Below are 27,969 nucleotides of genomic sequence, written 5' to 3' on the forward strand. Positions count from 1 at the left end.
TGTTAATTTAATTTAATGCATTCAATTATGCTTGAACAGCCAAGAGTTATTTCTTGATGGCAGCCTTTGGACACTGTTTGCTCCTAGTGGTGATTTAAAGCAAAAGGCCAGAATAATCATCGTAATTGAGAATGGAATCTGTGGGAGTACAGGGAGGAGAGGAGTAACTTCGAATTTCATGTTATAGAGTGGCCCTTGCAAACGTTTCAAGGCTTTTCAGTGTAGAAGTCAATACATTCTTTTCTTCCCTAGAAATTAATTTGTTTATTCAGCAAATATTTTTTTGAGTGCCAGGCACTGTTATGTACCCCTTGGGGATACAGTGGTGAAAAAAAAACAGTCAGGTTCTCTGTCCTCACTGAGCTTACAGTCTAGAAAGGTAGGGAGTATTAAACCACAGGTAGGCACAGTCCTGTGTAACAGGGGTGATGACGGCAGAAATACAGGCTGTTACAAGAGCACATGGGGGGAGGGGCCGAGGAGGTCAAGGAAGACTTTATAGATTCTAGGATCTTTGTGTATAATTTTTGAAGAACTGAAATTTTTTAGATGACAATGAAATAGTACTTCATAAAGCATATGACTATTAAAAATACTTTTATTGTTTGAAATGATGGTAGGCGGTTTTTAAAAGGTCCTCTTGGCCAAATGGCTAGTTATCCACATGGGATGAAGGCACAGCTGAGAGGTTGTTCACATTATATCAGCGCTACCACCTGGAGAAGGGATTGTGCTGGCAGCATTCTCTTCCTCCTCCGAAGGGATGTTTCTTAACCCTGGAAATGCTGAATGCTGGAGGAGGGCCTTGTTGCGTTTATAAATCTGGCCAGGCAGTCTGTTAATTGTTTATTTAGATATGTTTTTTATCACACCTCATTGCAATTGGAACAACCTGATTAAGAGTGTCTCTGTACCAACTTTTCTATCCTTGCAAGGATTTCAGAACAGTCCAGGATTCTATTAGAACATCTCTTGCCTCATACAGTAGCTCCTTCACCACTGAATCTTCCAGTTCACAAATGCTAAGAGTTTCAATAATATTACAACGATCGAGTTCAATGCAATTTAAAACCTATTTTTAAAACAGTAGAGTGGATTCAGCGCCAATGCTTAGATCCAGCTTTCTGTGTGTTGAGATGCCACCTAGTGGACTAAATTGCATACACTAAGTAAAACTATTCTTTTATGAGTAATAATCTAGCATTTTCTTCCTAAAATTTGAAGCCCCAGTGACAAATCTTAGCTGGTGACATTTCTAAATTTGTAAAACTAATTATGTATATTAAGCATAGGTTCAGCTTGAAAGAGGAGAGTATCGGACAATATCTGCATCAAAGGAATTGGTTGAGTTGGTGGTAGTAGTAGAAAGAGACACGGATGCAAAATAAAAGTAGACTTTTATCTGAGGTGATTAAGATTTGGAGCAAATACAAAAACTAAACTTTAGACTTCAAAGTAGATAATTCTGAAGACACATTACGTTTCACAACCTCTTACATGATTAGGCATCGTTAATGCACCTCTGTGATCATTTGGTGAGGGCTAATATTCAAAGAACATTTCCTGACTATCTACTAAAGCTAGGGACTGAGACAGAATAATGAGCAAAACTGAAGAGGAAGCTGAGAGAGCAGAGAGGTACTACTGTAGAACATTCTGGATTTTGCCATTTAATTTTACAGTCAGTGTTATGTCAGTACTTCAGCCATCTGTGCTCTGGTGCATTCCTGACAGAATTGATTGTTCGGAATCAACTGAAGACCGAAGAGACCTCTGCTGAGATGATTTGAGCTCACTGACTTTCCAGAATTCCAGGACTCTTAGGGAATTTGTTCTATTTGTGTCAATAAACTTGTTGAAGCATTATGATCTTCCCTTTGATTCAAGATCAGATGAATTTTACCATCTTGCTGTCATGGGGCTTTGGGAGAATTTCTTTGTACTCACCTGGAGTTGGCTGAGAGTTGCTCACCTTTCATGGAGTGCTTGAATCATTTCCCTAGGGCCTGGACCTCAAGCAGTTAAAAGGACTTGAGACAATGGAGAGTAACAATGGCCACTAAATTGAAAATTCAGTGCACACCTTAATTCAGGTAACTCCCCAAGATTACATGAGTCGAACTGAACTTCTTGTTGTTCTGTCACCTTGGTTGAAGCAACATTGCCCTTAATTCTTCTTCGGCTATCTCGATCTGCTCTGTGGAAAACAACATCAAAACTTCTAAGAAATCAAATCTGATGCTTTCAGTAACAAAGAATTAACAAAAGTGTAGGCCAGACACTCCCTACTTCCCCATAACCTTCTCCTACTTTTGACATAGTGTTAGTCTTGGGGTCCAGCAGTATGATCTCTATTAAAAACAAAAACAAAAACAAAAAAACTGGTTCCTGCAAGTGAAATGTACCAGTAATGCGAGCCCTATCGCTGCCCGCCATTGCGTAGGTTGTTAGAGGCTGGTGAAATCTTGGTGAGAACAAGTCAGGAGGAATAGCATAAAAGCTAGTAGAGTTGTACAGTTTTGACTGCATTAAGAGAAGTACAGTGAAGTGGATAGAGTCTGAGCTCTGGCATCAGGGACACTTGGTTTGAATCCTATTTCTACCACTTACTAGTGGTGGGAATTTGAGGTGAGTGACAACCTCTCAGAACCTCAAATTCTTCATCTGTAAAAGGGGATAATAACAGAATCTTTGAAAGAGCTGTTGTAAGGATTACGTATTATAAGTAAAGTGTTTATCACAATGCCTGTCGTCTGGCAAGTTTTAAATGTAGCTCAGTTAGCTATTATTATTGCGACTTTTATGATCATTAATATTTGACATCACAGTGAGCTTTATTTGAATGATGCTTGGCTACTTCATTCAATTCTGGATAACACATTGTCAGAGGGCTCTGATATAACAAATGAAAGAGAATTCAAAAAATGTTTGATCAGATATATCATGAAATTATGTTGCCTGAGGTCTAAGTGGAAAGGGTACAGCTTTGGAGGAGCACCACATTGGACCTCAACTATTGAAAGGCCTGTCATGAGGAAGAGGGTTAAGGCAGCTTGTTCCTCATAGACCCAGACATAGAACTAATGAGAGTGAATAGAAGTTACAAGCATATATTTCAGTCATCATAAGGGAGAATCGTCCTTAGAATGGGCTGTCTAGGAAGGTGGTAAAATTCTTCTCCCTGGAGGTGCTTAAACCTGGACAATCAGCTGTCATGGATACAATGTTGGAGAGTGGTGAGGGCCACTTTTAAGCACTGGATGAGTATCTGCATTAGGAGATTATCCAAATCTCCCTCAATTCTGAGATTCATCCCAGGATAAAGAAGAAGAGAAAGATAAGAAAGAAGTGATAGAGGCAAGAGATGGAGGGAGGCGATCATTCCTGCTTCCTTCCTTTCCTGCCTTTCTCCTGGGTGCTGTGGGATTTAGCGATGGCCACCACTAGTCCCTAAAGCACTTTTGTGCAAATTAGAAAATGGTATGTTCTCTAGACTGGCGCAACAGCACGGGTGTAGGGGTCAGCAAGATGGTAGGCAGTGTCTTCATGAAAATTACAAGAAGGAGACTCTTCCTCTGGGCAGAGGTGTGGTGAAAGGAGTGAAGACAGAATTTCAGCCCCCATGCACCTTCTTAGCAAGGCACTCCTGTGCAGTGAATAACTTGGAGAACGTATATGGCATCTGAGCTTTAAGTCTCTGGCCTTTTCAGTGTGTGTGTGTGTGTGTGTGTGTGTGTGTGTGTGTGTGTGTGTGTGTGTATTGGTTTCTCTTTTCAGAGCATTACCACCTGCTCAGCAATCGACCTGGCAAGTCTTGGAGAAGGAGAGGTTGGAGATAAAACCTGAGCACTGTTTTCTCTTGCAGATTCACTCAAGACAAACTGGCGATCACCTTTATGTCTTCTTTAGCCCTTAGAACCTGGGAATGTGACTTGAGCAATACAATCATTACATTCAAAGCACATGGCTTAAAACAAAGTGAAAATTCTGTGGGATGCATTCTATAGAAGGTGGGATCAGTAACAATAGACATTTATGGGATTCGGCCACCAGCATACAATTTCCTTCTTTATACCCCAATTTCCCCTCATGGCCGTGAATGAGGTAGGAGTGTAATTTCAGGGACTGACTGATCTACAGATTCTTGTTCTTCCTGTCCCCCCACCCCACCCCCATACAGCAAGGATTAGGCAGGTCACCTGAGCTCGGCCAAACAAGGGTGATCTCCTCTCCTGAGACTGGCTATTTTGAACTAGTGACCCAGGTCTAAAGAGAATGATGGAAAGTCATTTACTTGCTGGCTGTCCTGGGTACCAGAGGGTTGCTGTGTCCTTTCCTTTGCTTCCTGCCTCCTGCTTCTTGGGTTTCCTGTCTATTTCTAAGGCTTGTCCTCTTGCATCTCTTCAGTTCTGTGAACCTCCAGTTATCTTTCCAGCAATCTCCTGGTTGCTTATGTTGTCAGTAGTAAATTTCTGTTCCTTGCAACCAAGAACGCTAACTGAAATACCAACATCAAAGCTGAAAATAGCAGGCGTCTATTCATAATATAAAGGGCTCCTGAGTCAACGTCTCCACTGCTAGAATGTAACTTTCCGTGCTGGGATTATGTGTCACCTGCTGGTCCAACCTCCATTTCTAGAATAATAATTATTACTTTGTTAGCTTTATATTTATTGAGAATTATTTGAGTATTAGGCTAAAAGCTTTATATACATCACCCCATTTAATTCTTGTAACAATGCTTCTAAAATAAATACTAATATTATATTCATTTTAAAGACCAGGAAACTGTGGCTTAGAATAACTTGCCCAAGATCAAGTTAGGAAGTAGCAGAGTCAATATTTAAACCCAAGTCTGGGTCACTTCAAGATTTGTACTTGTAATCATTCTACTATTTTGCCTCTTATTTTGCCTTACTGACATACACATAGTAAACACTCATTCAATGTTAATTCAAATAATGAAATAATCATAATAAATCAAGTAATAGAAACATATAAAAACACATATATTTACAAATTATGAGCTAGCTTTAGGAAAAGACTTAAATTCAGCTCATTTACAGAGTAGCCATGTTTCAGCTTTTGATATTTATGTGTTATCATCAGGACTCCCCATTTCCCTCTGTTCTCGGTGCATGGCAGCCGCCATGATATCTCAGCTGGGTCTTTCCTGCTTGTTAAATGTCTACTAGACTGAACACTCTCCAAGCTCCCAGCAAGTTCATTAGTTACCTGAAAATACCTACCTCATCTGTCATCAACACTCAAATGACCTGGGGGATTTTTCATTTCCACTCCATTTTCCAAACCCTTTCTAGCATTTACCTCCCACATCTGGAATCAATCCTGACCAGAAGCAAAATGCTGAACGGTTGGGCTCCTCCCAGGGAAGACTTTCTCCCAAGGAGTGACAAGAATATGTCACGTATGAATTAGCCATTCTCTTCTAGAGGAAACTGCCACGGCAGAGGCAGCCTTCATGCATTCTAATTTGCTCATATACCCCCTCTGTCGTTACTTGTTTAAGCAAAATATTTAGTTTAACATTTTTAGCCATTACAGCCTAAAAAACACACATATTTTAAAATTAGATTTGAGTTATAAATTATGAGAATCCTTTAGCAATACCTATGCTCATTATCTTTTTGTCTGTCTCTGTAGAAAAGATTTCAGATAGTCTTAGAAAACATCTCTGACTTTCAAGTCTCGTACCGTGGCCCACACCACTATTTCTGTGTGATACCCACTCTAAAGAGAAAAGACAGTATCAGTTTGCCAATTACAATAAAGTCAATTATAAGGTTTTTATTTTACACTACTTTTTCCCCTTTTCTAAGCAGTTTGGAGGCCAAATTCATAGACTTCTAGAATTGCTTTCAGGGGACAATTTGCAGATTCTTGTGAATGAAAGATAGTTAATTCAAATTTTTCTTTCTTTTCTTTTCTTTCTTCGTTTTCTTTGTTCGGGAGGGGGACTGGACAGGAAAAGGTGACCTCAGGATACTAAACTCCAGACACCTTTCTTTGGGAATATCTTCATGAAAAAACAAACACAAAAAACAAACAGTGATGAAAGCTGCTTTCTGACGGCCTCTAGGAAAATATGTGTATGCACATGGAAACTGTCAATCTCTTGATTAGATAAACTGCATTATTTTAGTAATACAGCACATCCTGTCCATGATTTCAAATCATCAAAAAGATTTTTTTTGTAGTTCTGGAGGAAACAACAAAAAGAAAATCCAAGATGTACAATATATCTCAAGATACCTCAGCACCTGCAAGGAGATTATCTATGCTGATAAAGTGAAATATTACTACGGATAATAGAAAGTTACAAAACACAAGAGAGGAAGAAAACAAGGCAATCAGGGATATAGAAAGGCAGTGTTTTACAATAGAGTCCATGATTTAAGAGACTAAATCCAGGCATTTTGTTTTGCTGCCTTTAAGGTCAATAATTGAACAATAGAGTTTTTTAAACAGACTCAGTTGTCAACAATTTTGAAGTGTCTACTCTGTGCCAGTTGTTGTGCTAAGTGCCTTATTCATCGTGTGGCAGCCACTGTACCACCTCGTGCGGACACTGGGTACTGTGGGGACCACATATGAATGACCAGACCTGGTCCTGGCCTTTTCTTACACAACTGGGCAATGCAACGGTGAAACCCCTGAGAAAGCAAATCCAACCTCTGGATTGAGGGAACAAAAACAATGTGAACAGTGAGCTCTTTGAAAAGAAAACTGCTTCCCTATGGCAGAAAATAAGGGGGAAGGGGGCCCATGCAGGGAGCCCTGCAAGCAGGGAAGGTAGGCCCTGGGGAGTGTGATATTACACAGGAACATAATGGGGTTGACTGCATACTTGTCTAATTACTGAAGCTATTAAAATCTCTATAACTTAGATTCAGGAAAAAAAAAAAAAAAAAAAAAAAAAAGGCTTATATGCACACACATGCTCCTGATTGGATTTTATGAATCCACTCCTTTCGATTCTAGAAGTACACCACCCTGCTGTGTACATGTGGCTGCTAAACCTGACTGACCTTCTCCCCTGGCCCTGCCCCTGCCCCAGACTAGTGTAGTCTGTTACTGTAATAAGCAGTTAGGTTCGATAAGGCGATGGGTGATGGGATCATCTGTGTTGAAGCCGAATTATAATGCCTCAGTCAACGAATTTAATCTAAACCAAATGCTTTGGGATTCTGAAAGCTCTGGGAACAGAGAAACTATAAGTTTTATATTTGCCCAAGTTCAAACAGAGAGCAGACAGAGAGATTCCAGAAGCTCAGAGAGTGGTAGCAAAAAAAAAAAAAAAAAAAAAAAAAAAAAGTCTTTTCTCCCGAGTTCAATCAAAGGAACAAGTAGGGTATACTTTGTACTCATCTCTCTTTTATTTTTTTTCTCTTCTGTGCACTTTCTTTTCTCTTGACACAAAGAAGGGTCATCGGTTTAATGCCAAACTTAACTTGATCAAACAAGGACTCAGCACATAGTAGGTCCTCAATAAATAAACTCAAATGAACAAATGGACAACAGTTAATGTAGGAGTTTAGTGCCCGTGCTTTCAGGGTCGGGCTTCACTCTGCCCCTTAGCTGTGAGACCGCAAGCAGGTTACTTAACATCAGGGCCTCGGTTTCCTGATCTGCAAGATGGAACTAATAATACTTGTAAGGACTACCTTAAACAGGATAATGAATATAAAGAACTATCAGAATGCCTGACACATAATGGGCAGCTTCCTAGCTAACATTCATTGCCTCTAGCACTTATGCTCCTACCTACTGTGCACCGCTTTGTCTTCTGACAACCCTGGTGGTGACAGTGGGTTTGGTGGCAGTGATAATAACGATTACATTCTCCTGAGGCCCCAAGAGACATACATATAAACTCAATTAACATTTCTGAAGTCATGTCAAAATTTATTATGCTTTGTCTTTGTCAGGAGCCAGCATATCTAAAACGTGAGAGTCTTCTGATGAATCGGATAATAGTTGCTAGTCTACATTCAAGACACAGATAAGATAGGAAAATTTCCCAACGTTGGTGACACAATTTGAAGAGTCTATAGAAGACATAATTTCTTATTTACTAACTCGAATCTACTACTCTCTTCCCCAAACTCTATGGAGTGCTTCCGAAGTATCAAATTATAGTTGTTACCCTCTGCAAATGATTTTTTATTTCACCATTCACTTACTCACTGAAAAAAATATCTTTCAATAACTATGTGAATTTGAATATCAATTTGTCCAGTCACTTTCTATCCATTTACTCAACATTCTTTCCTTCATAGCATTTATCCCTAGTTGTTTTCCTACCTATTTATTTGTTTCCCCTCTGTACTGACTGTGTGCCCTCACAAGGCCAGTGCTGTCCATGAGAATTAAGATTTTTGTCTTGTTCAGCATTATAGCCCAGCTCTGAGCAGTGCCAGCATATCAAAGGAGCTCCGTAAATATATGTTATATGAATAAATGATGCCAATTTCCTCTGCGTTTGGGGTATTTTTTTCTTCTCAAATACTTGAGTACACCACAATCCTAAAAATGTATGTTATCAGCACCCCTCTAAAATAATTTTTGCTAACTTTCAACTACAGCATTTGCCTCCCCCACCCCTCCTGAAGATCGGAAGTTCCCTTCTCCCCACTTACATGAGTGTCATGTAAAACCTCTCCTACTGGCCACAAGGCAGCTATGAGATGTCTTAGGTTGGATGCATGAATGAAAGAAAGCTCATCATTTTGATGTATTAACGCATGGCGTGTAGTGGTCCCTGTAATTTTAATATAGCATTAAAATTCTCTAAAATAAAATGTTTATTTTGAATTCTAAGTCTGTGATCTCTTTCTTTTCTGTACAATAATACAATGGTATTTACTTCTTTTATGTCTGCACGAGATCCTACAACTACTTTTGAAGACTATTCTGTTCTTCATAAAAAAAGGACAAATGATTTTTCATGCTTTATCTCATCTGATGCAAAAAACAACTTTTGAGGGTAGGAGAAGATATTGTTCTTCTCATTTCTCAGAGGAGAAAATACATATGTCCCAGGGGTTGTAAGAAGCACAGTCAGGGTTGAAACGAACTCCTCATTTGATATTTCACAAAGATTTCATGAGCACCTACTCTGTTCCAGGCACCGTGCTGAGCTCTGGGAACAAAGCAGAAAACAGAGCAGCCTTGGAGGGTGTCTTCGGCTCCTCGCTCAACGTCCTTTTCTAATCTGAGAACTCTAGCTAAGGACAGTGACGTTAAATCATACTCCAATGTATTTTTCATATAAAAATGTAATAGTTTTAAGGAGGTTTCTAAGTAGTACCTTACACAGAGTTAAAAGGCATTTTAACATCATTTCTGACTGAGAGTATGGTAAGCTTTGACTAAATTAACTGACGTATAGTGGCAACATGACAGAATAAAATGATAACTTAGAAAGTTATCTGAACGTGTGGAAACATCACCATGTTATATTAAAAATGAGTGTAACTAAAAGTATAGCAGTGGAGGTAGAGGAGGGGTTCCAACCCAAGATACTCTGTTGTTCAAAGAACAGGTATGACTGATTTCCAGGTAGGCTCCAGACATCTTCGGCCACTCCTCTGCTGAGTTTCACCCCAAAGCTGGGGCTGTCAGTGTTCCCTGTTATTCTCCCAACAGACGAAAGAGAAACAGCATGTATTCCCTTCTGCTTATAAAAGCAGCAAGTAAACGGGCTTTATGATCGTAAGAAATGCCAACTTAATTAGCTTTTTTTGTTCCAGGTAATAAGTTGTTTTCTCCAAGGAATGCCCAAAATTAACAACAATGTTTGAAGAAGTTTATATTTCCTTTTCTTTTCCCACTTAAGATTCATAGATGAAAAATTACATACAAAGATAGTAAGAAATTATCATGGTTTATTGTTTTTGAATGTAACAAGATAACATGTTACAATAGTGAGAGTTAGAAACTGTTTCATCTGACTTGTATTTTGAAATCTTCCATTGAGAGGGAAGGATCCTATGTGCCCCAAACCCTAAAGGTTATGGAAATCAGAAATATCTTCTTATATCAGGAGTTCTTCACTTGGACGTTCACAGATGTTTTTCAGGTAGGCCTGTGAATCCCATGGAAAAGTATTAAAAAACATGTTTTGTCTGTGCATTTTGTAAGTTTATGGCTTTTCAAAAGAATCTCGAAGGAGTCTGTGAACCAAAACAGTTTGAGAACTCCTTTACTACAGTCTATTGAGATTCTGAAGGTAGTGAATTCATTTATAAGGAATTTCACACAATTTTTTGGACGTTTCTTTAAACTTTGCATTTGAAACCAAGATGTATAGTCATCAAAGACATATTTTACAAATATGCCTACTTTACACGATGACATTTTTTTCATGTGCACAATTTGGAGAAGTGTTTCTTGCCCCTGAAAAGCAGAAAGGATTATCCAACTATAAGTCCATTTCATTTGACTCTGAGGATTTCATTCCCTGCACAGCTGACTGAAATGAAATTCTATAAAGCAGATCCTCTATTCCCGCTGTACAGTTGTAATGTCCGTTTGTGGTCCAGCACAAGAGTGGAAGATGGCCGAACCTCATCTTCCCACCAAGCTGCTCTGGCAGTGGGAATTTGGGGCATTATCTTTGAGTCCTTGTGGGCACAGCTCTGTCCCAAGTAAATAAAAAACAAGGGTCTGTGCCCTCTAGGTACGTACCACCTATTGGGGAGACAAAACATGTGCTCAAAATATATGCAAGTTTTTTTCCCCCAACAGGCCACGATATACACTGGAGAAACTATAAGTGTACACAGATTACTCTAGAATATACAATCCCCATGGCTAACATTGCCCTTGATTCTGATATGTCTTATTAGGAATATATAGATCATTTATAGTTGATTTATCAGTGTTGGTAATTCTTCAAAATCCGCCTGTGAAAAATCCAGTTGTTTTGAAGAATAAATTTTAGGACCTAATTTTTAAATAAACTACACAGATTTATTTTGCAAAAGTAGATTTTCCTAAATTCAGAGTGATCAGCAATCTAAATAACTGGACTTTCAATCACACGCTTCTGTTTTCAAGTAGGCGAAGAAAGTTTTCTTTCCTATAAGATAGAGAAAAACATGTATATTTTTCATATACATATGCTTATTTATATACACACATACATATATATGAAGTTTAGCAGAAGTTGCTATTTTACAAATATTTATTAGAATAGGTGCATTAAAACTTGATAAGGTTTGTAAAATTTATAGAGGCATCCCTTTCAAGGCCTGATGTGAGTTATGAAATCTAATTTTGTTTTCATAGCTCTGTGATAAAATTTTATCAATGTTATAAAAAGGGTCTTGACTAAGACTGACCGGAAATCTGAACTATCTGGCCAGGCAATAAAAACACATTCCTTAGCTGCAAAGTGTCAGACAAACAAGGTTTACCTGAAATTGATCGATAAGTCTTCCTTTTACAGTTGAGTGCATTCACTTTACCTCATAGGATAATAGTTTTTTTTTAATGGTTTTTCCATTAATATCAGACTTCAGTGTTAGTAAGAAACAAGAGAGACATAAAAGGGAGAGAGACAGGCCATCAAGAAAGAATGCTGTGATCTTTAATGGTGAGCACTCGTGCTCAGACGAAGTGCTTGCTTGGCTGGGACTTTTTTTTTTGCCAACTGTTATGGGTTGACTTGTGTGCCCCTCCCCCCAAGTTCACATGTCAAAGCCTTAACCCCCAGCATCTCAGAATGTGATCTTATTTGGAAATAAGATCATTGCAGATGTAGTTAGTTAAGATAAGGTCATTCTGGGGTACAGTGGGCCCCTAATTCAATATGACTGGTGTCTTTATGAAAATGGAAAATTTGGACACAGACAGGGACACAGGAAGGATGCCATGTGAAGATGGAGGCAGAGACTGGGTGATGATTCTACAAGTCGAAGAACACCAAAGATTATCTGCAGACCACCAAAACTAGGGCAGAGGCATGGAACACATGCACACTCCAGAGGGAACCAACCCTGCCAACACCTAGTCTCCAGAACTCTGAGACAATGCATTTCTGTTGTTTAAGCCCCCATTTTGTAGTACTTTCTTATGGCAGCCCTAGCAACTAATACACGAATGAATACAGCCATTAGGCTAAGAAGTGAGACCCCCAATGGCTTGCTATGTCCTGGTGAGCTACTGAGGACCTCTGCCACACACTGGGCTGTGCTCCTTCCACCTTGAGTTGAGCATCTGAGGGTAACTCACTTGGCCTAACTTAGCCACCATCAGGGAAATCGTCCAGACAGGTAGCACCTAACCCATAAAGTGATTCCTTGATGAAGGCATCCAGTGCACTCAATTTTAGAATTACCAATAACCACGCCTGAAACTTCTACAGCATTGAAAACTTATAAAGCGTTTCTAGGGTGGTAGAATGGAAACAGCACAGGCTTTGAGGTGAAGAAGATCTGAGTTCGAATACCAGCTCTGCCACTTATTGGCTAGTGGCTTCGGGCAAGATCTATCACCACTCAGAAGCTCGGCTTCCTCGTTTGTAAAATGGAAAAGGACAAAAAATATCTCCTTCTGGAGATGGTCATGAGTATGGAATGAAACAGACAATAGTGTCAGAGGTCCAGCTGGCCTGGCACGTGGAGACACTCAAAGCAGCATTGGTGCCCCTCCCCTTCCATGTTTCTTATTTGATCCTCATGCCAAAGCACTTGCTCAATAGTGCAGGAGGCAAGACTCAAGTCAGGCCTTGAACACCAAACCCCTGGGAGGAACCACCTCTAGTCCTTGGCTACCACTAAGCTGGGCCGTGGCCTCCCTCTGCTGCTCTGATGAAACCTGGATTGGGCTTCTGAGGGCCAAAGTGACCTGGATGCCAGTCCTAGTGACCACCTGTTCGAAAGGCCCTACCAAACAGAGAGCTAGGCTTCCCATGGTCATCTGGAATTCTTGCTGTCCCTCTTGTTGCCCAATTGTATCGCACTACTAAATCAGAATCAGACTTTTAAAGTTGGATGGGACTTTAGAGATGAAAGAGCCTACTTTCCTCATTTTATAGAAGACAAAACAGGATCTCAGAAGGATGGGCCTCCAACCAGTTAGCATCGAGTTGAATGGTCTCATGAACCGTAGTCTAATGTTTCATCCTATTAGATCCCAAACACTCACGGTGTCAGTTTAGGAACGGAAGAACCTGAATAGATCCAAGGTATCCTTGGATCGTATTGTACGGTATTTTATGCATTATAAAATAGTCTCAGAATAAACCTTTGTCATTGAAGAGAAATGTGGCTTTAGTGGTATCAAGGTCCTTCCTAGCTCTATGATACTTAGACCAAGACAACGTGCAGGTGGATTTCAAAATGGTGCTGCAATTGCATTTAATAAAGGGGTGGGTCGCTTCGGCGCGCTTCCTCACCTACTTTGTGGAGGGAGTGAAGTTTGCTCATCTCTGCCCCCAGCATGGAGCAGCTCCTTTCCGGAGCTCATGGGAGTTTCAAAGTAGGTGGAGGGGGTAGGGAGCAGCAGCTCTTACTTGGAAATCTCCTAAATTGGCTGACTCCCATTTACATGCTGTTTCTGGCAACAGAGATCAGTCTGGGTCACCTCTATGCCACTGAGTAAATATGCTGAAAATTATTACTATTTCAGACAAATGTTTAACTGTTCTCAGATTATCTATGACACCAAGGGCCAAAGTCACAGCAATCTAACCTGGGAGTGAGTTTATTTTACTTGGTGATTTATGGAATGAGAATTCTGGGCGCTCTGTGGGACTAATTTAATACGAAACATTCAGATGTCTGTCTTATAATGCCATTCATCTTCCCTTAGCCTGCTTGCACCAGGGGGCATGTGGTTCAGAGAGCAGGCTCTCCCTTCTCAGCCACAAATCATCACACTTGTGAAAGGGGGTGACATGTCTTCCCTTCCAAGCCAGGCTGCCTGCAGCAGAGGCAGCGAGCAAAGGGTCCATCTGGGCACTGATGAGAGAAGAGAGTTTTCCACTCTATCAGGCCTCGGGAGTGTTTTGAACATTACAGTCAGCAAAGGCGGGATCATAATCGACACTGTTTTGGTTTGCCCTGTGATAAAGGAAATTTAGTCAGTGTCTACTGCCTTACCAACAAGTAAAAGACTTGTTTTATAAGAAACTTATGTAATATTTTGTGGATTTATGTGATAAGTCATGTACTAGCTTAGGTTGTTATAACAAAGTACCAGAGGCCTAGAAGCAACAGAAATTAATTTCTCATAGGTCTGGAGCTTGGAAGTTCCTGGTCAGGGTGCCAGCATGGTTGGGTTCCGGTGAGGGCCCTCTGCTGGGTTGTGGACTGTGGACTTCTCATTGCATCCTCACATGGCAGCGAGGAGAGCAGAGGAAGGAAGCTCGCTTATGACTCTTGTAAGGGCAAGAATCCCATTCATGAGGGCTCCATCCTTGACCTCATCTAATCCTAATTACCTCAAAAGACCCCACTTCCCTATACCATCACATTGGGGCATAGGATTTTAATATATGAGTATTGGGGGCACAAAAATATTCACTCCATAACAATGCATGTGAGGAGAAGAAAGTTCCATCAAAAAAAAAAAAAAATCAGACTCTGATTCAATTTCTATGTTAAAAAGCTGGTACCTTTTTAAACCAGTTACCCTAAATTTTAGATTCATTCAAGAAATATTCACTAATGTATACTATATGGTAAGCAATATGCAGATACTGGGAATACAGGTTTGAAAGCCTGGCCTTACTTTCAAGGAGTTTATAGATGAGTAAAAGAAAGAATATGTCAACAGTGGTGAGCCAAAGTAAACAGGGGGACACAGGGACATATGAAGGAAGCTTCTACAGAGCTGGGTGTGGGCAGTACTCAGGGACAATTTCCTGAGAAAGCAGGAGGAAGAGAACATGCAAAGGAAGTGAGAGACAACACACGATTTGGGAGAAATTGAGGGAACATTTACGGTGAGTGGGATGCAGATTTCTGTGAGCAAAGGGGTGTGAAAACTGAGGCTGCAGGGCTTGGGGGGCCCAATATTCCCAAGATCATTGGGTACCACAGGGAGGAGTCTGTTCTTTATTTTGATGACAATGTAAGGTCCCTGAAAGTTTTTAAACAAGAGGGTAACACAATATGTTTTTTATTCTAGACAGATCATTTTGGCTACAACTTGGATAAACAATTGGAGTAGAGCAAGGCTGGGGGTATACACTGATGAGTTACAGAGCCATCAGTATTATGAAAAGATATTCAACTTCACTAGCTATTAGGGAAATGCAAATCACAACCACAATGAGATAACACCTCACACTTGTTAGAATGGCTATCATCAACAAGACAAGTAATAGCAAGTGTTGGAGAGGCTGTGGAGACAAAGGAACCCTCATACACTGCTGGTGAGAATGTAAAATGGTGCAGCCACTGTGGAAAATAGTACGGAATTTCCTCAAAAAATTAAGAATAGAATTCCCATATGACCCACCAATCCCTCTTCTGGGCATCTACCTCAAAAATCCAAAAACATTTATCCGTAAAGATATATGTACCCCTATGTTCACTGCAGCATTATTCATGGTGGCCAAGACATGGAAACAACCAGAGTGTCCTTCCGTAGATGAGTGGATAAAGAAGAAGTGGTATATGTACACAGTGGAATACAAGTCTGCCATAAGAAAAGATGAAATAGTACCATTTGTGACAACATGGATGGATCTAGAGATTATCATGCTAAGCGAAATAAGTCTGACAGAAAAAGTTGAGAACCATATGATTTCACTCTTATATGGAATATAAAACTGAAAGCAACAAATGAACAAGACAAACAAACAAACAAAAAACTCATAAACACAGAAAACAGTTTAGTGGTTACCAGAGGGAAAAAGGGCAAGAGGGAGGTAGAAAAGAGAAAAGGGGGTCAAGTATATGGTGGTAGAAGGAGAACTGACTCTGGGTGGTGAACATGCAATGCAATATACAGATGATGTATTATAGAATTGTATATTGGAAACCTACATAATTTTATTAACCAATGTCACTCCCATAAATTTAAAAAGAATGTGAATGATAAAAAATAAATACAAAATAAAGATAACCATCGGTATTATCCATGTGAGCAACAATCTGAAATAAAACAGTATAACTAAACAACTTCAAAGCACATTAAGAAAGTTGTTAGCCAGTCTGGCCTCCCTCGGGAGAGGGCGAGATGGTAACAAAAAAAAATCAAACTCCACAACGGAACTCAGCCTATCAAAACGACTGCATTGAACAAAAGGCAAAGAAAGGTCTAATAAAAAGGTTTTGGCATTCCAAATTGATTTGGAAAAATTGCCTGATGCCAGAGTGTCTTGAGTTTTGCTGGGATATATATGCAAGATCCACATTCTCGGATATGCTTGCGTTCACAAGTGTAACTTGGGAGTCCAAATGGTATCCATTCTGATATTGTAACCAAAGTCATACATTTCAACCTCAAGTTTGTGTCACCTGTATAGCAAAGATCCCCAAGGTTACCCCATCAGGGTCAGTTTTGAAGATGCACCCAAGGGCAAGCCTCTCATGGCTGAAGAGGGATAGTGACAGCCCAGCTGAGTCCACTGCTAATTTCATCCCTCAGTGGTGACGGGAGATAAGGACCATAACAATGGCAGGACTAGGGGTCTATACCAAAAATGCCATGGAGCCCCGAATGGCAATCATGTCCACAGGGACCTAAGGAAAGATCAACCCACACCACTGCTTACACAGCCAAGCTGTGCTTTGTATCACGTGATCCCTGACACCCTGACACCCTAATCTGAAGAAATGAGTCTAAGGCAGCTACTGGTGGCCTCCAGCCATTCAATCCTCCATTAGAAGACATAAAAACTGTAATTCAGATGGTCGTGTGGCTCTGGAGCCAAAAGAAATATAAAGAGAAGGCAGAAAACAGAAGCCATGAAGCAGCAGAAACTGTAAGTAGGCATGCGAGCATCTCAGCATAGAACAGAAGAGCCCGTGAAGAAGCAGAAAATTCATGGAAGAAGCAAGAAGCCCAGAGAAATGGGGAAGTCAAGAGTGGGAATGGCAGACTTACTGGGTGGCCATTTGGACAGACAGGCCCTTTCATGGCTGCCCACTGCACTTAAAAAAGAAAAATTCAAATGCCTTGGCAGGACCTACAAGGCCCTTCAGAATCCAGCTCATCTCCTTCCCCTACACTTCACCTCATACCTGTTACTCCAGCATTTGTGGTGTCTGCACCATCCAAGTAGCCACACACCGATTGCATTCACCTTTGCGTGCCCAGCACCCAGAACAGTGAGCACCTGGCTATATTTATATATGACTAGTTCCTAAAAAAAAACTATTTTATTTGCATTTTCTGTCTTCTAAGGAAAGTGTCTGTCTCTCAACCTATATGGATTTCATTTATGGGGCGAGAAAACGATCTTCAAAATTATCATTTCTAAGAGCACATGTTACTGAACTGAAATAACAGCCTGCGGAGTTTCACACTGTTAGAGGAGCCCGCCAGGGATGCGGGTGGCTCAGGCTTCTACATAAACTAGACTTAGAGCAAACATGGAACAGAGAGGTTCTAGCCTCCCATCTAACAAGAAGCTCTTTCACTGGAGAAAGGTCACTTCGGCAAATAGGACCCTGGTGCCTGTTCTAAAGCTCTTTCTCTTTACACATAAAAAAATGCATGAGAAAACTCCAGGAAGCTCTTTCCCCCACCCTCAAAATAACTATATATATATATATATATATATATATATATATATATATATATATATATATATATATATATATATATATATATTCTAGCCCTGGCATTATTCTTGTGACCTTTAAAATAGGAAGACTTTTATCAGCACTGAAAGCAGCTTAATTAACAGGGGAAGCTTCCCCACCTCAAACTCACGTGTTTCACCTACAATATCTGGGTCCTGGTTACAAGCTCTGGGTGGTTTGTCCCGACCCAAGAACATTTCCATTATTTCTCCAGGAAATGGTGATGAGAAAACATGAGGACATTTAGACTCAAACCCTCACACACACAGCAAGTGATTCTCTGTCTTCATAGCCGCTGAGCACAAAGGCAAGGGGAAGTGTTCCAGTCCACAAGCATTCTGTAAACTGGTACTGAGAGCTTCCGGTCACGCCCAGCTGTCAGTCACAAACTCCTGAGCCAGTTTCTCAGTGTGCTCAGCTAGCACTCTCCATACCAGGGGCATCTTAAATGCTCAGCCCCTGCCCCCACCTCAGGTGTTCAGAGCAAGGAGCTTTCAGTCGGGCCTGGGACTCTGCATTCCATCAAACTCCACAGCTGCTGCCTGGGAACATTCAACTCTGAGAAGTGTATTAAGAAAGCACCCTTACTGATCCACAAATGGCTCCGGGGACGGTTGTTTTTAACATAAAAGATGGGATCTAACGGCCCTTAGACGAGAAATTGCAAGGAAGGCTGAGACGAGAAGGCCCAAATGCAAGGTGTGAAAGAAAGGAAGGAAGAGGGGAAAGAGGGGCGAAAATGAAAAAAGAGATAGAATCAAACCTTATACGAGGGGGGCAATAACCCTAGCAGTTCTAAGGGTTCCTTCCTCTCCTCCTTTCCTCTCCAGCACAGTCTGCAGGGTTGCTTACGGAGAGGCCGCCTGTGGGCAATTTCCTTTAAAACAGCTGCTGGCCGGTGGTACCTTGAGACTGACTGCCCGGCTGTCTCAGTTGTTCTGACAGAGTTGACCTTGAGCATCCACACCCAGGCTAAAACCTCACTATTGATTCCCACGTTTGAAACTTCTCGGACTGATAAGCCAGGACCTAATGGATCCGGCGGTTGACTGCACCGTATATCTATCCCTAAACCAGCACAGGGATACAGCCGACAATGAGTGATAGCACATCCAATTCGGAATCACCGTTTTACTTGTCATATAAATATAATTTCCTGTCTCCTTTCTTCCTCCCTCCCCCAACCCAGTTGCACCCTGGGCATAAGCACGTCCTCTCTCCTCATATATTTCTATTTGCACATATGGTACAGGGTGACAGCCTATTGATAGTAGTTTCATATTACAGACTCGGAGAATTAGAAAATACTATAGCCGGCAGCAGACACCCACTGAACACCCCCAGTCACCCAGTGGGTCCATTTACTTTCATCAGCACGCGCCTAAGTGGTCTTTGTTGATCTTGCTCTGCAGTTGCTTCTGGCCAAGCAGCCCCAAACCGGGCCGGTTATGCAGAATTCTAGTTTATTGTGTTGAGAAGAAAGCTGCTGCTCTTTCTTTCTGCTTACCTACCCGTAGGAGGGGCTGAGATGTGCTCTGCAACCGAAGGGAACTGGAGCCACTGATTTAATAAAAACATCCGAGGAGCATCATCAGGCCCAAATTCCACTTAACTGGATATTTGCATCTGATTTTGTGGCAATTTAGAATAACACAGACCTGTGAGCTTTGATCGCTCTCTTCCAAATGATGCTAGAAAACACTGGCTGCCTTGGTGAACAAATCTCAGTGCCACTGAGCACACCTAGGCAATTGTTAAAGGTTAGTCCACAAACGCTGCAACAGCTACTGGCCACAATCTCTAAATGATTGTCGTGAAAGAGAACAGATTTATGTTTGCCTTTCATTGTCGTTGTTTGTTTGTTGCTTTGTCTTCTTGACTCACACAAAAAATTATTTAGTTATTATGAATAATCCAGGGGAAAAAAATGGAAATTCATGGTTATCGCTCTACGAAACTACCTCTATCTTCTGAATCATTACTAATATGTCCTGTTTTATAAAGCTGATATAAGCACACAGATAAAATGCTCCTTATTTATAAATGCCATTGGCTAATCTCACAATGTCTGTCAAACTTTCAGGCACAGTGTTTTTAGTTAGCTTGCTCAGAAACATGCCACTTCACTCCAACACGTAATCAGGCAACCAAAGCTAGCAGTGGGGCAGAAACATCCAGAAAATTCCTCCTTCTGAGGACAATCAGAAATGTTGGTGCGCTGTTCATTAACATCTGGATCACCTTACGGGTGTTTGTGAACCAGCAGGAAATAAATTTCTGGAGAAAGCCTTGGACTTGAGGATGGTTGCTATAGTATTTAATAATAAATGGTTTCCAGTTGATAGAAAAATATTGAAATGTGACTTATACATATGAGGCTGATTCAAATTTGATAAACATGTCCCCAAAGGAAATTACTGGGTTTATTAAAAGCCCAGGAGGGCTGAACAGAATTGCAATAGTCTTCTCCTAGAGTCCTTGCTAAAGGTAGAGTAACTGCTCCCCAGTCCACCTTCCAGCCAACCAAACAGGAAGGTGAATAATAAGGAAAGAGAGGGGCTGTTCTTAGTCTAAGGTAAAAGTGGCTATGAATGGCCCAGCTACTCTGGGCTGGCCGTCATCAACAAAGTAAGTGTCGCTGCCTTGCTGGTAAAATGTGATGTGTTGATGACTGTTATATTACCTCTAAAACCCCATTTACTAGTAATAGAAAAGTTCAGTTAAGAGTTTTGCCTCATGTCTCCTGGTGCTTGAGATAGCATTGTGTGATATTACCAATTTTCGCTTCAGGCATATTCACATGCAACCGTGAAGACTTCACAGGAATTTGCACATTTGATCCAGGGTGAAATTATGCCATTTTCATAGCAAATCAACTTCTCCTTGGCAGCAAAATGATGGGCACTTTTGCACCCAGAGAAATGTCTTTGTTTTCAAGGAATTTTGAAGCCACAAATTAAAAAACTCTGTGTGTATGGGATGGTGAGCCAGTCATTCTAAGGAGAGGCCCGGCGGGTTAAGAACATGGTTGGTCCACTTTCTGACCGGAAGTATATTCCTTAACTCTTTTCATTTCGACTTTCTTGTTAAAATAAAATAATAAAATAAAATAAAATACATAAAATAAAATAAAAACAAAAAGCAAAATGGGGGTCCCCTGCGATCTTTTTTTCCTACACGTCACAAAGCTGTTCTGGAATGCCTTTGCATCTCTAATGTAGCACAACACGGAGGGAAACTGTCTGCAAAAGGGCAAATTGTTGTGGATGTAACTTGTGAAATTTCACCTCCACGTGCACTGCTTTTAGCAGCATTGGAGGCAGTAGGAATTTATTCATGCAGCCCTACTGATTTGCAGACTGAGAGTAAATACAGGGCCTTTTGCAGCAATTACCAAGAGCCCCCTTCAGTAGAAATGATCTACTGCTTTCCAGCATCACATTAAAGTGGGGGGTTGAGGAGTGAGCCCAGCTGAGCCATTCTGTACACACCTAGCCAGGCTGCAATTTATATTCAGACAGAGCTGTGAAGGGCTTTCAGAAGAGGAGAGAGAAAAAGAACATTTCTCTGGAAATTTTCCACTAGGACCAGAAACCAAATTCTGATTTGTCACTGCTATTACAAACAAACAAAAAAATGATTCTTTCTTCATGGCGGGAAGAAATTGACAGGTAAGGTCCTTTCTTCCTGTAGGATTGATACCTGAGATTGTTAAAAATATCCCTTGATCCCTTTATAAAACAACTCACACACACAAAAATCATTACATGGCTTTTCCTTCCAATAGTGCATAGATCCTCTTCCAGAGTTTCTGTATTGAGGACACAGTCTATGACTTTTGGTTACTGAGCTGATGCCAGGAATTACCCAGCTTCACCCTTGTGACAACATCTATCTGTGCCCCACCAAGCCCTGCACTGTCACTACAGGCCAAACTGAGGGGGAATTGGAGGAGGGAAGATCAATTCACGTGGCATTCGGTGGCCATCGGCCATTTCATTTTCATTCATAAATGGAGTATTTTAACATGGATGTTTGGAAAATATGGTGGCTGAGTCTGAGTCAAATTTAACGTTACGTGGTCAAAAAGACTATTTTATTTATATATATATATATATATATATATATATATATATATAACTTATATATATATAATATATATACATATATATGTATATATGTATATATATATATTTATACACACATACACACACACACATATATATATTATTTTACCCCACTAAATTATTTTTCAGTAATAACTAGTAGTTTTCTTTTTTCCCTTGGAAGAAAATACACCTAACATAGTTATTTACAGGCATTGCTTTGTCTAGTTTTGTTGCCTTTCCAAGAGTAGATTTGAGGCATCAAATGCCACTCTCCATAAAATGTGAAGTGTAAAAACTTTTTAAAGAGTCTGCAGAAAACTAAAAAGGATGGCTAATAATCACATCATAGCAAGTGTATGAGAATATACATATGGGCTATACCTGCAAAATACAACACAAAGTGTGATGGCTCTGCTAGGAACAGTGAGGACGTACCAGACACCGCAGCTTCTCGGATGGAGACACCACAATATCTGTGGCTTCAGGGCCCTGCTGCCTTCGGATTCGGGCATAATTTGCTCTGACCTCCATCAGTTGCTTTAACTCTGTTTAAAAGAGAAGAAGAAAAGAAAATTATTTTGAGACCTGAAACAATGTAAACAATTAAAAGTCCAGGGTAATGAAACACTTGAAATTCCCTCAGAAATCCTCGACTCCCACGCTGGACTCTCTCATTACACACTTGACTTGCTTATCACACCAGATATGTATTAACATTCTTTGGATTTTTACAGACTGGCAGTTGCTAGAAAGAGCTTCTTTCCAGGCTTTTTAGAAAGCCTGAATTGAAAGCTAACCTCCAATGGTCTGAAAATTGAACCCACTGAAAACATGGTAAACACAGCAGTGAGAACAGTGTTCAGATCTCATGACAAAAGGCATAAAGCACTCTTTTAATTTTGGTGGGGTTTGTGTGAAAGAAACCATTCTAACAGTGTCTGATTTGTTTTGCCAAAACAAATTCATTTTTCAAAATCCCAATGTGATTCTTTGATGACTAACTTCCACATGCTAAATGTTTTTACATTGCAGTACATAAAATACACCTAACATAGTTATTTATAGTGTTATTATATAGTTATTATATAGTTTTTTGTTTTTACATAGTGTTTAGTTTTGAAACTCTCAGGCTGTCTTATTTTTCTACTACATTAAGACAGAAAGTCACAGAAAAATTATCAGAGAAATGATTAATTAAATGTCTCTTAATAAATACATTTATTTCTCTCTTTTTCTCTTTTTTAAAAACATTCTGAATATTTAGATTTCTACTAAATAATTATTTCTAACTTAACTACTTCAGGAAAAAAAAACAAGAGTAACATGGCACTCATATAGTAAAATATGTCTCTAAAGAACAACTAAATTAAAAGTCTGCTATCAATCAGATTTTCTAGAACATATGTCACTTCCTGGAAAGAATTCAGACAATTGTGGAAAACCACTGACACTTTCAGAATATGAAGGTAATATAGGGACCTGCTTTCATAGGGGAAAAAAATTCAACTTTCACATCATAGCCATCCATGCGGTTACAGAAATGAAGATGCAAAAATGTACGTTTGTCTACACAGTCTTGTCACAGGTCCACAGCGCTAACATGGAGGAAAAGGGTGGGGAGAATAATATTTGCATTTCTCGTTTTCTCTCTTCCCTTCACAGTTTTTCCTGGTAACAAGCTTGCTTCTGGGAAAGCGGCCTGCATTTCTCACTGTATTTTGGATATCCTTTTGGCTAGGGTGCCCGAAGCACAATTAGCTTCATTGAACAGAAAGGCCCAATGAACACAGTGAGGCCCGCAGGGCGGGGTGCAGACAACAGAAGGCCATCCCAAGAGTATGAAAGATTAAGCAGAAGTAATGAAGGCACTTGGAAAGGACCTCCTCCTTCACCACTGGTTGGCTTACTATTCAATCGTACTGTAATATTGCAAGTGGGTTCATGTACTTAATCAGACTGAAACCTCTTTCAGGGAAGGAACCCTGACAGATTTCTTCTATGAGCTATGCACTTCGGGAAAACAGAACGCTGTCAACTAATACTTGCTGATGATAAGAACCCCACCCTTGGTGTGTTCTAAGTAATCACATAGTAAGAGCTGGGGGGCCGCGTAACGCTGAGTGATTAGGACAACAGAACACAAAGAATACAAAGATTGGAGGCTCTTCCTTAACATAGGAAGGTGATGGAGGAATAGTCATAGCTTCCCTCAGAACAGTGCTGGGCATCCCAATAAATGCCTGTTTTTCTGCTTTTTCATCTTCATTCCCAGTCTTTTGTCCCTTCTGGGCTAAATGTGAAGATATGATTACAGCTGTTTTAAAAGCTTTTGGTTTACATACCTTATATATAAGGTAGTAATAATAATGTACGGAAACATTTTAAAAGAGTAATCTAGCTTTATTATTTTAGGACTCCTAGGTAACTCATTTCCCAACCTATTTAATTTCCTTTAAAGTGATACCAATGTTCTTCAGAATTTTCTAAAAATTATGTCTTTGCTAATACATGCTTACTTACAGAAAAGGGCTTTAAATTCTTCAGGATAAATAGGATACCGGACAAGAGTTGGTTTAAAAACAAATACATGTTCTTTTCCACTGCTATGATTTATCAAAGAAAATTATCAAGGAACAGACAAGATGATAAAACGAGCATATATTTACTTATTACTCAAGAAAGGAAACCTGCAAACTGAATAGTTGCTATTAATAAAACATTAAGTTTTAAATAACTTGAAAAGTAGGAAGTCAGTGGAGCCTCACTTTCCTCCGGGTTCACGTTAAGGAAATACCTTCAGATTAGGCCCTTTAGAATTTCTGCAAATAGGCCCCTTGGATAAGGCTCAAAACTAACATAACATTCACTGAATTTTTTAGAGTAAACAGTGTCAACAGTGAGGTGCCAGCATATAAGTATATAAATTTAACTTTAGTAATATGGGGTAGAAAAGTACAGAGGAGGGCAGTTACTGAAAATCATAATGGGATATAAAATTGAGTAAGCAAGCTCTTTGCAAAAAAAGACTGAATGCTTTATTTCTTCAGAAACTCGATGGAAAAGAAACTGTCACCCGTACCTTTTTGGGTTATAAAGCCATGTCCCGTGGACACACAGATGACCATGTCTCGCTCTATGTCATCCCACGACTGGATCGGCTCTCCATTTGGGGTGTACAGTGTTCTGGCTGGGTGGACCATTTTGAGACGAGAGGAGCAGTCATCTAGCAGCTGAAACACAAAGGGACGGACATACGGAAGATGGTTTGACGCAACATAATTGAGTACTAAAGAATCAACTCTTTTAAGAGAACTATTACACTGATTTGAACATTCATTTTACTTATGAGTGTTAGAAAGAGGTATAGAAGGAAATGGGAAGAAGGACACAAGAAATTTCCCTCAGTGCTGGAACACTGAGGAGTGTAAGTGTTGCTTGGTAGACGTTTTCTTTCAGTTCTACAGTTTTCCATGCGGAAAAAAGACTTCTTGCTATTTAAGAAATGCATAAATAGGAACAGCTCTGGCTTGAGAATCCGCACTTGTTAGAATAGCCTATTTTTTTTTTCCCCTGAACAAGCAAGGAACTAGAAGAACAAACGCACTGGCCTAGAGGTGAGGCGACCTGGGCTCTGGCCTCTGTTTGACCTCAGACAACTCAGGCAACTTCCCTGCGAAAGAGTCTCTATATAATCTACATAAAATAAAAGTTTTGGTCTAAGACCTCTCTGACTCCGTAATTCTACAATTAAGAAGTCCTTTTTTTCTTTTTTTAACTGGGTACATTTAAAATCTATCTGGAGGGGCCTTATTCAATTTCTCTCAATTTTCCTTGAAATATTCCTAATAAAAACACATGTGCAGATGCAAAGTGTCAACAGTACTAGAAAGATTGGTCAACATGCTGCCAGACCCCTAAAGGCAGTTCCATTAAAGTGTGAATAAGACTTTAAGACTAAATAATGAAAGCACGCAGGAAGAAAGTAAGAGGTTTCTACACACCTACCTATATGACTTTCACCTATCATACAGGCCATACACCTGTTCCTTCAAAATACAGGAGACAGGTCCACATCAGCTCCAAATCACCATTAATACTTCTTTTTTAGATCTGTTTAGGGGCTACAAATCACAACAATGCAGACTGACAGGGGGCAATACCGGACACAGGCCATCTTGCATCTGGTAAATGAATCAGTAACATGAAGCAAGACGAGAGTGATGAGACAATGCAATGCTCAGATGCAGTTTTCACCTGCTATTTTGAGCAAAGGAATGAATTGAATAATAACTAAAATTATCCAAGAACACATTCCCCTCTGTAGAGTGGGATAGTCAGAAAAGAGCAGCAGGAAAATGATGTTAAATGCAGCCCTACCTCTCCTGCTAAATGTCAGCCAGTCAGCAGCAATTTGACTAAATACTGTGCGTATGAACCAGCCCTCCCACTAAGATTGAGGGGAGAATCCTTATGGCTCCCAAGGGAAAATATAGGGGAACCAAAGAGAAATAATCTGTCCTGTCTACTGTCAAGAAATTATACCCTGTACAAAGAGGTATAAATAGAGAAATGAACAACAGCAACAATACGAGCCTTATGAAAATATTCTACAACAATAGAAAGAAGTACATTATACTCAATGTGAAGTTTAGAAAAAGATTTACAGCAGAGTACATTTTAGCAAGTATCTGTGCTGTGTTCCCCCAAAAGTAAATGAAATATGACTTTCATAAACACACACACACACACACACACACACACACACACAGAAATTAGATGACAATAGCTTAAAGAAAGGGAGCATGGCAGAGATGATGATGATGATGATGATGATGATGACGACGACGATGATGATGATGATGGTGATGACGACTGATGATCATGATGATGGTGATGATGATGACGACTGATGAATGATGATGATGATGATGATGGTGATGATGATGATGACGACTGATGAATGATGATGATGATGGTGATGATGATGATGACGATGATGATGATGATGGTGATGATGATGATGGTGACGATGATGACGACTGATGATGATGATGATGATGATGGTGATGATGATGGCAACAGTAACAAATATAGCAGCTAAAATTTATGGGCTACATACATTTTATGGCCCACATCTCTATGAGCTAGGAACTTTTCTAAAAGTTTCCAAGGATAATTTAATTTCATTCTATGGAAATAACTATTATCCTTCTTTTGTCGATGAGAAAAATGGAGAACAGAGTGTTTAAATATCATAACCAAGGTCACACAGCTAATAAGAGAAGAAACAGGGTTTCAAATTGGTATGAATAGAGAGCTGAATGAGAAGAGGAGAGAAGGTAAGGAAATAAAAGACTCTAATAGCATAATTAAAATCTATCTTAGAAGCAGAGCAAAGCAGACTCAAATCAGTATTAGGGAGGACTAAGTTGAAAGCAATCTCATAGGGTATAGAGAAAAAATAAGACATAAGATTTATCAGAGAAAGGCAAATGTCTATAAGAATGTCAAGACATCCTATATTAAACTTATACATTATTGGTATTACTGGAGAAGAATCCAAAATAAATTAAACTTAATTATAAAAAAATAAATATATAGAAGAAAAATTTCCTGTCCCAAATAAGGGCCCATATCTTCAGATCAAATAGGTTCATGTAATAAGTCAAAGTTAATGAAAAAAAAAAAAAAAAAAAAAAAAGACTAACATTTAAATTTAACTTGGTGAAAAGTATGAACTTCAGACATCGGGGAAAATTCAGTTATGTTTAGTCCTGTTTTCTGCAACAATGAACACTGAAGAAAGTGGAGTATAATCTAGGAAAATTTTAAGGGGAAAAGTTTTAACATAAGAATTTCGTATCCACCTAAATTATTACTTTGGTTATAGGAAAAAAATGATATCCTCATATATAAAAAAATTCAGAAACATATTACACACATACATTTTAGGCTATTAAGAAATGAATGAAATTCTTTCACTACGGGAAAACCATAATACAAAATTACTAATATTAAGCAGCAAGACTGCTAGAACATGATTAAAACTGTTACAAAAATAGTCAGAAAAATAA

General features: G+C 39.7%; 1 protein-coding gene across 1 annotated transcript in view; it reads right to left on the reverse strand.

Moving 5' to 3' along the window:
• Positions 1–9,888: 9,888 nt before the first annotated feature.
• Positions 9,889–27,969, reverse strand: part of DCDC1 (doublecortin domain containing 1) — a 382,580-nt gene continuing 364,499 nt past the window's right edge. The window contains exons 38-40 of the mRNA XM_088789501.1: positions 24,975–25,125; positions 22,331–22,440; positions 9,889–11,104 (exon numbers count right to left, since the gene is read on the reverse strand). Of these exons, the coding sequence (XP_088645627.1) occupies positions 11,078–11,104; positions 22,331–22,440; positions 24,975–25,125 (288 nt within the window). The 3' untranslated portion in view covers positions 9,889–11,077. The remainder of the gene's footprint in view (positions 11,105–22,330; positions 22,441–24,974; positions 25,126–27,969) is intronic.

Source organism: Rhinolophus sinicus, chromosome 14 (assembly GCF_057876585.1).
Source record: "Rhinolophus sinicus isolate RSI-liver-muscle chromosome 14, RSI-T2T, whole genome shotgun sequence".
Classification (NCBI taxonomy): domain Eukaryota; kingdom Metazoa; phylum Chordata; class Mammalia; order Chiroptera; family Rhinolophidae; genus Rhinolophus; species Rhinolophus sinicus.